Source organism: Bombina bombina, chromosome 3, assembly GCF_027579735.1.
Source record: "Bombina bombina isolate aBomBom1 chromosome 3, aBomBom1.pri, whole genome shotgun sequence".
NCBI classification, from domain to species: Eukaryota; Metazoa; Chordata; class Amphibia; order Anura; family Bombinatoridae; genus Bombina; species Bombina bombina.
Window position 1 is genome coordinate 464,410,116 of NC_069501.1, and position 13,429 is coordinate 464,423,544.

Here is a 13,429-nt window from a genome sequence, read left to right on the forward strand (position 1 = left end):
GCCCATATGGTCTACGCAAGAGAAGTGATTCAGTGGGAGGTTCAGTGGCCAGGGCCAAAGAAGCAAATGTATCCATAATTAAATTGACCCACAGCATTTGAACGGCCTTTAATGGGGAATCCTGCAAAAACAAGGGACAGTGTGCTATAAAAACATGTACAATGAAACTGTGTTGTGTAGATGATAAAATAAATAAAAACAAGAAAAGCAAACTTTGATACTCATACTAACCAACCATGAAACCTTCAACCTGGGCCTGAAGAACCACAACTCCTAGAATTCTCCCCAATCTCAAACTTTTAGAATATCTGTCAAGCCCCGCAGTCAGCATATTTAAAACCGTACAAATTAACTAAAAGTGGTATAGAAAACGATGAGCATAAACTAAAAGGAAAAGTATGAATGAAATATGAGCAAGAACAATCCTATGGAGCTACCACAACCTTTTTTTTATGGTGTCATGTGGTGATGTGGTTAAAAATAGTAACCTTTATGAAGTGTAAAAAGGTTAAAGAAAGGAATAATGTATAAATATAGTGTGCATATAATATGTTACGGTTAAAAGGGAGGAATAATGTGCAAAAGAAAGCACAGTTTATACCTGCGTGATGCAGGCACCTGTGAATGCCACAATTACAGCCACCACGTTGACAGTGAGCTGGAACTGCAGAAATTTGGAAATGCTGTCATAAACGTTGCGGCCCCACATGACCGCTTTCACAATGCTGGTAAAGTTATCGTCTGTCAGGATAATGTCAGAAGCCTCTTTAGCCACATCTGTGCCAGCAATGCCCTGTGAATATATATAAAAAAGGAGCAGGTAAAGAGGTCTACATATTATAGAGGAGGAGCACACTAGGGTAAGTAGATCATTTATTGTAAGACAGAAGTTTTATGATACACCTGGACCTTGGTTTACCAATAAATACAGCATACTTTTGTATTGGAAGATTTTCGTCTTCATCTTATATGCTGAAAGTTGCATTGCAGTGCATGAACACCCACTTCTGGCTAACCCAGGTAGCATTAGAAGAATGTGAGTGCAACTGGTTTTCAGCAATATTTATTCATACATCTCAAAACGTAAAACCAGTCACCTTGCAATGACTTGTATTGAGTTGCTTTGCTTGGAAAATACCATTTGTAAATAAGTAGTATGGGAGACTTATAAGCTATCCAGTAAAAAGGGGGGGGGGGGCGGTAAACAGCTTATGCATATTTTCCCCCCTAAAAATATAATTTATGCTTACCTTATTTTCTTTCTTGGAAGCGAAAGTACACAAATTCCATTCATAACCTATGGGAAATACTTCACCTGGCCACCAGGAGGAGGCAAAACCACACCAAACAGAGCACTGAAATATCCCATCCATTTCCCCTACTCTCTCAGTAGTTCAAGCCAAGGATGAGGAAAGGTAGAGAGATAAAAAGGGTTATAGAGGTGCCAAAAGACTGCTCCCACTACAGTAATCAGGGCAGGTTTTTGGACTCTCACTTCCAAGAAAGAAAAATTATTTATCATCAGGTAAGCATATTATCATACGGTAAGCATTCTTTCTAATGGCAGTGAGAGTCCATGAATTCCATTCATAACCAATGAGAAATCAATACCCAAGTGTGAGTCCATGAAAACTTCAGGGATTGAAAGGTAGGGAAGGCAGTCCTTAAAGAGATAATAAACCCACATTTTATTATTTCACGATTCGGATAGAGCATGCAATTTTAAGCAACTTTCTAATTTACTCCTAGTGTCAATTTCTCCTCGTTCTCTTGCAATCTTTATTTGAAAAAAACACGAATCTAAGCTTAGGAGCTAGCCCATTTTTGGTAGCACTTGCTCATTGTTTGGTACATTTAGCCACCACTCAGCAAGTGCTACCCAGGTGCTGAACAAAAAAAATGGGCCAGCTCCTAAGCTTAGATTCCTGCTTTTAAATAAAGATAGCAATAGAAAAAACATAATTTATGTAAGAACTTACCTGATAAATTCATTTCTTTCATATTAGCAAGAGTCCATGAGCTAGTGACGTATGGGATATACATTCCTACCAGGAGGGGCAAAGTTTCCCAAACCTCAAAATGCCTATAAATACACCCCTCACCACACCCACAAATCAGTTTAACGCATAGCCAAGAAGTGGGGTGATAAGACAAAAGTGCGAAAGCATAAAAAATAAGGAATTGGAATAATTGTGCTTTATACAAAAAATCATAACCACCACAAAAAGGGTGGGCCTCATGGACTCTTGCTAATATGAAAGAAATGAATTTATCAGGTAAGTTCTTACATAAATTATGTTTTCTTTCATGTAATTAGCAAGAGTCCATGAGCTAGTGACGTATGGGATAATGACTACCCAAGATGTGGATCTTCCACGCAAGAGTCACTAGAGAGGGAGGGATAAAATAAAGACAGCCAATTCTGCTGAAAATAATCCACACCCAAAATAAAGTTTAAATCTTATAATGAAAAAAACTGAAATTATAAGCAGAAGAATCAAACTGAAATAGCTGCCTGAAGTACTTTTCTACCAAAAACTGCTTCAGAAGAAGAAAACACATCAAAATGGTAGAATTTAGTAAAAGTATGCAAAGAAGACCAAGTTGCTGCTTTGCAAATCTGATCAACCGAAGCTTCATTCCTAAACGCCCAGGAAATAGAAACTGACCTAGTAGAATGAGCTGTAATCCTTTGAGGCGGAGTTTTACCCGACTCGACATAAGCATGATGAATTAAAGATTTCAACCAAGATGCCAAAGAAATGGCAGAGGCCTTCTGACCTTTCCTAGAACCGGAAAAGATAACAAATAGACTAGAAGTCTTTCGGAAATTCTTAGTAGCTTCAACATAATATTTCAAAGCTCTAACTACATCCAAAGAATGCAATGATTTCTCCTTAGAATTCTTAGGATTAGGACACAATGAAGGAACCACAATTTCTCTACTAATGTTGTTAGAATTCACAACCTTAGGTAAAAATTTAAAAGAAGTTCGCAACACCGCCTTATCCTGATGAAAAATCAGAAAAGGAGACTCACAAGAAAGAGCAGATAATTCAGAAACTCTTCTAGCAGAAGAGATGGCCAAAAGAAACAAACTTTCCAAGAAAGTTATTTAATGTCCAATGAATGCATAGGTTCAAACGGAGGAGCTTGAAGAGCCCCCAGAACCAAATTCAAACTCCGAGGAGAAATTGACTTATTAACAGGTTTTATACGAACCAAAGCTTGTACAAAACAATGAATATCAGGAAGATTAGCAATCTTTCTGTGAAAAAAAACAGAAAGAGCAGAGATTTGTCCTTTCAAGGAACTTGCAGACAAACCTTTATCCAAACCATCCTGAAGAAACTGTAAAATTCTCGGAATTCTAAAAGAATGCCAGGAAAAATGATGAGAAAGACACCAAGAAATGTAAGTCTTCCAGACTTGATAATATATCTTCCTAGATACAGATTTACGAGCCTGTAACATAGTATTAATCACAGAGTCAGAGAAACCTCTTTGACTAAGAATCAAGCGTTCAATCTCCATACCTTTAAATTTAAGGATTTGAGATCCTGATGGTAAAAAGGACCTTGCGACAGAAGGTCCGGTCTTAACGGAAGAGTCCACGGTTGGCAAGAGGCCTTCCGGACAAGATCCGCATACCAAAACCTGTGAGGCCATGCTGGAGCCACCAGCAGAACAAACGAGCTTTCCTTCAGAATCTTGGAGATTACTCTTGGAAGAAGAACTAGAGGCGGAAAGATATAGGCAAGATGATACTTCCAAGGAAGTGACAATGCATCCACTGCTTCCGCCTGAGGATCCCTGGACAGATACCTGGGAAGTTTTTTGTTTAGATGAGAAGCCATCAGATCTATTTCTGGAAGTCCCCACATTTGAACAATCTGAAGAAATACCTCTGGGTGAAGAGACCATTCGCCCGGATGTAACGTTTGGCGACTGAGATAATCCGTTTCCCAATTGTCTATACCTGGGATATGAACCGCAGAAACTAGACAGGAGCTGGATTCCGCCCATACCAGTATTCGAGATACTTCTTTCATAGCCAGAGGACTGTGAGTCCCTCCTTGATGATTGATATATGCCACAGTTGTGACATTGTCTGTCGGAAAACAAATGAACGATTCTCTCTTTAGAAGAGACCATGACTGAAGAGCTCTGAAAATTGCACGGAGTTCCAAAATATTTATTGGTAATCTCACCTCCTGAGATTCCCAAACCCCTTGTGCTGTCAGACTTGCATCTGTTGAAATTACAGTCCAGGTCGGAAGAACAAAAGAAGCCCCCTGAACTAAACGATGGTGATCTGTCCACCACGTCAGAGAGTGTCGTACAATCGGTTTTAAAGATATTAATTGAGATATCTTTGTGTAATCCCTGCACCACTGATTCAGCATACAGAGCTGAAGAGGTCGCATGTGAAAACGAGCAAAGGGGATCGCGTTCGATGCAGCAGTCATAAGACCTAGAATTTCCATGCATAAGGCTACCGAAGGGAATGATTGAGACTGAAGGATTCGACAAGCTGAGATCAATTTTAGACGTCTCTTGTCTGTCAGAGACAGAGTCATGGACACTGAATCTATCTGGAAACCTAAAAAGGTTACCCTTGTCTGAGGAATCAATGAACTTTTCGGGAAATTGATCCTCCAACCATGATCTTGAAGAAACAACACAAGTCGATTCGTATGAGATTCTGCTAAATGTGAAGACTGAGCAAGTACCAAGATTTTGTCCAAATAAGGAAATACCACAATACCCTGTTCTCTGATTACAGACAGAAGGGCACCGAGAACCTTTGTAAAAATTCTTGGAGCTGTTGCTAGGCCAAACGGCAGAGCCACAAACTGGTAAATCTAGCACAAACTTACTTCACCACCTCCATAGGAGGAAAAGTTTGTAAAACTGATTTGTGGGTGTGGTGAGGGGTGTATTTATAGGCATTTTGAGGTTTGGGAAACTTTGCCCCTCCTGGTAGGAATGTATATCCCATAAGTCACTAGCTCATGGACTCTTGCTAATTACATGAAAGAAAAGAAAAATTGACAATAGGAGTAAATTAGAAATTAGCTTAAAATTGCATGCTCTATCTGAATCACGAAAGAAAAATTTGAGTTTAGTATCCCTTTAAGTAATAGCTACCACCGCATGAAGAACCTTTCTCCCAAAAGACGCCTCTGCTGAGGCAAAAACATTAAATCGGTAAAATTTTGTGAAAGTATGTAATGAAGACCAGGTAGCAGCCTTGCAGATCTGTTCAACTGAAGCCTCATTCTTGAAGGCCCAGGAAGTAGACACTGCACGGGTAGAATGTGCTGTAATTTGAGATGGCGGCTACTGATCCGCTTCTGTATAAACCATGTCTATCAGACTTCTAAGCCAAAAAGATAGAGAACACAGTTGTGGCCTTCTGAACCTTGTGCTTACCAGAAAACAGAATGAAGAAGGAAGAAGATTGACAAAATTTCTTGATAGCATGAAGGTAAAACTTTAAAGCTCTAACAACATCCAGATAATGAAGCAACCTCTCCTTGAAAGAAAATGGATTGGGACAAAGACGGAACCAACATTTCTTAATTGATATTATGAGTTAAGAAACATCCTTAGATAAAAACCCTGACTTTTCCAGAAGAATGAAACACCGGATAAGGCGGGTCACACTGGAGGGCAGACAATTCCGAAACTCTATGAGCAGAGGAAAGAGCTAACAGAAACAACACTTTCCAAGTTAGTAACTTAATAAAAATAGAATGCATAGGCTCAAACAGAGCCTGTTGAAGAACTCTAAGAATAAGATTAAGGTTCCATGGAGGAGCAATGTGTTTGAAAACCGGTCTAATTCTAGCAATAGCTTGAATAAACGACTGAACATCTGGCAGACAAGCCTCTAATGCAACAATACAGAAAAAGCAGAAATCTGACCTTTAAGAGAACTAGCTGACAGGCTTTTGTCCAAACCATCCTGCAGAAACTGAAGGATACACGGAATCTTCACTTTGTGCCAATGGAATCCACGTTCAGCGCAGATTAGCCCTCCACACTTTATTGTAAATACATCTGGCAACGGGCTTAAATGCCTGAATCTGGGACAAAATTATTCATTAAATTTCCATGCAGTCATCCTCAGAGAATATAAATTGTGATAGAACGCACCCTGAGCCAGAAGGTCAGGCCTCTGAGGAAGCTGCCATGGAGGAGCAGAAGACATTCTCACGAGGTCTGCATACGAAGTCCTGCGTGGCCATGCAGGAGCTAACTAGATTGCTGAAATCAAGCTCCTGTTTGAGTTGAGCTATAAGTCAAGGGAGTAGAACAATTAGAGGAAAAATAAACACTTTTTTTCCAGCTTCCCTGAGATTCTTGATAGAAGGAACCTGCCCCTTGGAGGGCGATATCGGAAACCTATTTTGTATCCCTGAGATATAAATTTCAGAACCCAAGGGTCCTGAATGGACTGAGCCAATTGGCCATTTTTAAGGCCTGAATGCCGTCTTGGATATCCAAGGAAAGTCGCACCAAAAGGTGGCAGCCCCAACCACCGCAGCAATACCTACGGCTAGTTGGAAAAGCAACCCTCCCTGAAGGAAAACCACTCTCAAATATCCCTCTAACTTCCTATTCATTGGGTACTTGAAAGATGTGCTATTTTCCAGAGTGATAGTAGTGCGTTTAGCCAGGGTGGAATGGCGCTGTCTACCTTAGGGACAGTATTCCACACTTCAAAATGGCTATCTGGAACAGGAAACATTATCTTAAAATTTGGAGGAGAAGATTGATCACCAGGTTTTCCCACTACTTGGTTATAATGTCTGCCACCAAGGAAGGTACGGGAACATTTCAGGGGTTTTCAACTTATGTTTAAAGAACATAAGCAATTTATGTACCTGTTTGTCCTCTGTGGGTTTAGACTCAGGTACACCTAATGTACTTAGTAAATATCTTCAGTGCTCAATTTTAAATCTAAAAGTAATATCCTCAGAGTCCCTTTCAGATTCTCCAGAGGCGTCAGAGGATGAAAGTTCTTCTTTAGAACTAGACAAGGCATCCTCCACATTGGAACTTTGCATATGGCTAATCGCTGCGGCTCCAACTGTTGGTTCTAGACTCAGAGGAACAGTATCAAACTGTTCTCTTCCTTCCACCTGCAACTGACATAGCACTCAACACAGCAGATACATCTGATTGTAATTGGGCCATAAAATCATGAGGGAAATGCCCAATCCCAGATTGCGTCTAGGAAACTGACTTGCAGGGTACTGCATGTTAAAGGAAAGTTACCGTCTGTTGCGAATGAAGTATTAGCATATCAGGGCATACTGTGGTCTGAGAGACTGCAGACTGATAGCCTGAGTCCCATGGCCCTTGAATGAGACTGTAGAACAGGCGCAAGGCATGAGACGCATAATTGAGCAAGAGGACACACTGTGTTTAGTCTGCATAACATGCATTTATTACCCTCAAATAAAGGAGTAGAGCAATTACCCTCCTAAGTTCAGAAAAATGAGTACAACACTGTGAAACTCCACAGAGAACTCCCCAATTTAGCCCAAGGCCTTCTGTAAAATGCTCTGTCTGAGGTGTTTCGCCACCTCCATATCAGCGCCGGTTCTCCCACGTTGCCGCTCTGGCTGTTAGTAGCAGTGCTGTGTAGTTCGTGCCAATGATACCTTGAGAGGCGGGGATGGCGCCAAAACAGCCTGCGGCATGAGCGTGGAGCACACGCACTGCTGCCGGACCTAATGCACAGAGATAACTGTGTGCGCAATATATAAATGGGCCCATCCATTTACAGCCCGCTCTGGTTCGGCTTCATAAATATAAATGCTCCCTTTGTAGGAAATTCCAAAGGGCAGCAAATTTTGCAAAAATTTGTGGCAGCTTTCTGCTAGGCTAATAAAGCCCCTTCAACCAGCTGACCCAGCACACACCCGGCAGTAGCTTAGACTGGATCGCAAACAGCAAGTCCAGTCAGAGGACCTGGGGCCACCTTTGTGGTGTCACACACCGTTACAAATTTTAAGCCTGCTGTGTAAACCGACCTCTATCCTGAGGTCCCTTATGGAAATTAGAATTACCCCAAGTATTAGTAAAAATAAAGTCATATGGGAAACATGTGCAATCCCCACTATGTATATGGGGTCATAAACCAGCCTGTTGGCAATCTGTCCACTGCCCACAACTCGTTAGGCAACAAGCCATTAGAGAGCTAAGAGCATGTAGTCAGGACTTACTCAAATTCTATCATGCTGTAACAAAAAAGAAAAATCAGTGTAATTAACACTGTTTACCTAAAAGGGAGCATAGCAGAATAACACTGGAAGAGGCATAGGAACTTCCCTGTGACATCCAGTAGCTAACATACATGGCCTCCAACAACTGCCCTTTATTGTAGTAAACAATCCATTGAGGACAATAAAATCAGAATCTTCAGCAGAGCACCTCTCTCTGCCTACCTTCATGAACAAGTCAAAGAACTAATAGGAGCGTAGGGAAAGAGGGAGGGATATTTCAATGCTCTGTTTGGGGTGTCGTTGCCTCCTCCTTGTGGCAAGGTGAAGTATTTCCCAAAGGTTATGAATGTAATTTGTGGACTCTCACTGCCATTAGAAAGAATTGTCCCTCTAATCTTGTAATACAACTTATATGCTGAAAAATATTTGACAATAGTAATTTAGATATGTCATCACAATATACCATAGCAAATCCAACATCTGCCTTCTTCAGAGCTGGCCCATCATTAGTACCATCTCCAGTCACAGCCACCACCTGTCTCCGCTCAGTCACAGTACTGTCAATGATGCCTGGAAAACAAACAATGTGTTGGTCCTACTAAAGCAGGGGTATCAAGCTCAATGTATCCGAGTGTCACAGGCTAAGTGTTCTTCTCCCATGGGGACCACTTGAAACTAAGTGCTAGAGAACTTGATATACTAGAAACCAGAAGTGACATTTACCCAAGTAGTAGTGCATGATGGGAGTTGTAGCCCACAATAGAAATACACAGTTGTCTATGTATCTTGTGAGTGCCAAGTGAAGTGATCATTCTGGAAATGTAGAACAACGTAAAAAGTGACATTTATCCAAGCAGTGCATGGTGGGGGGTCTACACTGGACGCTTGTCTTTATATTTATCTTGTGAGTGCCTATATAGAACATCAACTAGTAATATCTCTTAGAACCCTAAAATAGAAATTGATATCCCAAATGAACGGTTTACCTATTAAACAAGGACTGCATATGGTCCCAGGGACGGTACTTCAAAACCACTATTCTAAAGCTAGGTATTGTGCATTCTTACCTTTTACCAGAGTGTGCTTGTCAGTTGGAGATGACCGGGCCAGGACACGTAGTCTGGGCCACACCTTATCCAGCTTTTCCTGCTCCACCTAGATAAGATAGAGGGAAGTAAAGACAAAATAAGGTAAAAATGCAATAATGTGTAATAGAAGTGTTTAAAAGACAGATAATTATGGTGGAATATACAAGTAATTTGCTGACCACAACCAACTAGAAAATGATCTGTGATATTTAAGAGTATTTAAAGATAAACAAGCAATGCAATAGATATATCTATCATGGTGAGTGGTAGTTTAGGCAGAAATACTAGCAGCAAAATAATAAAGGATCTATTTTTTTTTTATGTCAGACATCTCCAAGGATAAATTTCCATTTCTGGAGATCATATCATCAGAATAACCTACCAAATTAAATTCAAAATATCACATCACAAATGGTACATTTCTAAAAACAAAAATAGTTTACAGTCTTAATACTGGGGAAAAATACAGTGTGTTTTAATAAACATACCAAGGAATTTCTGGAGTATAAAATATCAAGGTGTAAGATATTAGTAATAAATACAGCAAATGAGTTTAAAAACACCTATGATATTTATATGACAAACCTCAAGATTATTTTGATTATGGTTAAGACACAGCACACACTTTCAAGATACTTTTTATCTCCTCTTACCAAATTTTCTTTGTTATCTTAACATCCTTTGTTGAAAGACATAACTAGGTAGGCTAAGGAGCAATGCTCTCCTGGGAGCTAGCTGGTGATTGGTGGCTACACACATACGCCTCTTGTCATTGGCTCAAAAGATGCATTCACCTAGTATTGCATTGCTTCTCTAGAGCTAGCGTTAGCTAGGCTTTTATAACCCTCACTGCAGGGATTAAAACTTATGCTCTAATATTTTCTATTTACACTTATATGTCCCTTTAAAGGGACAGTCTTACTTGTAAATCATTATTGTTTAAAAGATAGATAATCCCTTTATTATCCATTCTCAAGTTTTGCATAACCAACAGTTATATTACAATACTTTACCACTGTGATCACCTTGTATCTAATCTAAGCTTCTGCAGACTGTCCCCTTATCTCAGTGCTTTTAACAAACTTGCATTTTAGCCAATTAGTGCTTTTTCCTGCATAACTCAATGGGAGTGAGCACACTGTTGTCTATATGGCACACATGAACTAGCATTGTCTGGCTATAAAAACTATTAAAATTAACTGAGTTAAGAAGTGGCCTGCAGGGGCTTAGAAACAGGCAGAGATTTAGAGGCTCTTAAAGGGACAGTTTACTCAAAAATGTTCTCCCCTTTAATTTGTTCCCAATGATCCACTTTACCTGCTGGAGTGTATTAAATTGTTTACAAGTAGCTCCTTTACCCTTATATTGGCATTTGAAATTGTTAATTTAGCATGTGGTATCCCCACCTATTCTGAAAGTTTGTGGCCGCGCGTACCAGCTATAGATAAGCTTTGTAAACACAGCCAGCAGAAGAAATTACACTCCCAGTGTGATAAAGCAGAGATAAGGTAATAAAATGTTGATTTTCCATTGTTCTCTCAAAGTATTGGTGATTGTTTTAAGGACAGATATAAGATAAAGAAGCAGGTATATGTGCACAATGTGATACAGTAATGAGATCTGATTATACCTACAAGCTCAACCTATTTTATTAGGTTGTGGCTTCAAAACACAAAATCAGAGCTTTAATATACAGAAATAAACCTTAAAAAGCTAATTTTCATACATTTTTTACTCTGCAGTTGGTAAAAAAAGCAATTGTAAACACATTAAGGGAAAAACTATTTTACAGTATACTGTCCCTTTAAGTATATTAATATAAATGTTGGTTGTGCAAAGCTTGGGAATGGGTAGTAAAGACGTTATCTATCTTTTTAAATATTAAAACAAGCAAACAGACTGTCCCTTTAATAGGAAGGAATGTAAACTAAGGTCACCAACCAAATGACAGTTTTAAATATAGAACAATAGAGGTGACAAGTAGTTCTCTTCCAGGATTAAAACATTTCTTGGAATTGTCCTTCAGTGTGTCAGAACTATCCAGTATGTCACGCAGAATTAAGTTTGTCAGATCTACATGGGTTTGTTGTTGCGTGTCAGTGAGTATAAACATTGCTATATTAGAGAATTAAACTATACACACACTACACTTCTCAAAGAATAGTATAGCATCAGTATGACTATTAAGCGCAGTTGGGATAAAAAGCAATATTATTATTTGCCTGTGCACTATTATAAAAAAACAAAACATAACATTAAAGGGGACATTAAACACCTCAAGATATTAAAGTAATTTTTTTAATTAAATGTAGTAAAACAACTTTATACAATACTTTCATTATTTATTGTGCTCTCCTTTGTGAATATTGTGGGCTTTCCAATTCATGTTAAACATGGAGGTGCAATCTCAGCTATATTTCACACAGCCATTGGTTGTACACTCTAGTAAGCCATGTATAACCATTTCTAATTGGCCTCAGTAGAATAAGTATTTTAAGTTACCCTTTATATATATATATATATATATATATATATCTCTGAAAAAAAGAAAAGTTGCTCTACATAAAGATGGCCTAGGCTTTAAGAAGATTGCCAAGACCCTGAAACTGAGCTGGGCAAGACTATACAGCGGTTTCACAGGACAGGTTCCACTCAGAACAGGCCTCACCATGGTCGACAAAAGAAGTTGAGTGCACGTGCTCAGCGTCATAACCAGAGGTTTTCTTTGGGATATAGGTGTATGAGTGCTGCCAGAATTGCTGCAGAGGTTGAAGGGGTAGGGGTCAGCCTGTCAGTGCTCAGACCATACGCCGCACACTGCATCAAATTGGTCTCCATGGCTGCCGTCCCAGAAGGAAGCCAGAACAAGAGATTGCCACTCATAACCCTCCGTTCAGAGGGGTTGTACTCAAACAACAGGCCTCATACTTTGATAGGATCAGAGCCTGGAGACCATAGAATAGGCCAAGAGACATTCAGAATCCAACAAGATTATCAGCACCATGAGGGTGACATGAACCCTGGTAAAAGCCGAAAAAGTATCCGACCAGTACCCGCATGGTATAAGGACACTCTAGAACTGCTCAAGGTAAAAGAAAATTTGTCCTGAAGGATCAATAAATGAACTAGAAATCAACAAGTGTGTAACTTCCGAGTAAGGGCCCACACGACCTAAATAGCAAGTATCAGTTCCAGAGAAGAACGTTTATAAAAACAAAAATCTAATAAACATGAGCTTAAGAAAAAACAATTACACAAAAAAAAATGAAGGCAGCACCCATCGGGTGAACGCCCAAGATGAATGAGGACGACAACGTAACCAGCCGATTAAAAGCCCCATTCACCCAAGCTCAGAACTGGAACCGAAGAACAAAGAAAAATAAAAACGGCAATGTTAAGGAGATTGGCTTCATCCCCAAACGTTATATCCATTTTGCCATCCAGCTTCTAAGGCCTAGGATCCTTGGTCCGCTAGAACTGGGATCCTCCAACATTGCCAAAACATGTGCGTTTTTAGATTTGTATAGGTTGAACTCGATGGACTTCAGTCTTTTTTCAACCTTATCTACTATGTATGTCTAAAAAGAACACGAAGGCAAGCCAGCCTATAACGGAAGGCAAAATCGCCGGATAAACTGGCCCCGAGATGGGGGCCCCTGAAGCCTCAGGGGCCAATGCTTCCACAGAAGGCCGAACTAAATCGGGCGATCCAACGCTCGACGGGTCCTGGTAACGGAACACGGACAGTATCTTAGAAATACTTCACTTGGGAGAATCTGGAGGAAACAAGCCATCCTCCGGAGAAGGGGTAAAGGCCATAGGGACACCTGCTTGCGTAGCTGGGAAATGGACTGGAGCACTCGCTTTGCGGGTCATGGAAACCGCGGATGGCTCAACGCACTCTAAGTACTCTAGAACGGCAATTGGAACATAACTGATGGGCATTGATTTCCCGGGCCATTTCATATTCATCACAAGACACATCCTCTGTATCGGAGGCATCCGTGTTGCGCATATCAGAATCCTCCATAATCTTGGGATTACAAAAATGACAAAACTAATTGGCACCCTTTAACACCCCCAATAGCTGGGGCACTCACA

The 13,429-nt window shown here is 40.1% G+C and overlaps 1 protein-coding gene across 10 annotated transcripts in view; it reads right to left on the minus strand.

Annotated features, from left to right (window-relative positions):
* The window catches only part of ATP2B4 (ATPase plasma membrane Ca2+ transporting 4), a 279,350-nt gene that overhangs the window by 39,981 nt on the left and 225,940 nt on the right, over positions 1–13,429 (minus strand). For all 10 annotated transcript variants that reach the window (XM_053706722.1, XM_053706716.1, XM_053706723.1 and 7 more), the window contains 4 exons: positions 9,308–9,395; positions 8,704–8,810; positions 602–793; positions 1–121 (listed from right to left, as the gene is read on the minus strand). The exon at positions 1–121 is cut by the window's left edge and continues 93 nt beyond it. In XM_053706722.1, coding sequence (XP_053562697.1) covers positions 1–121; positions 602–793; positions 8,704–8,810; positions 9,308–9,395 — 508 coding nt within the window. The remainder of the gene's footprint in view (positions 122–601; positions 794–8,703; positions 8,811–9,307; positions 9,396–13,429) is intronic.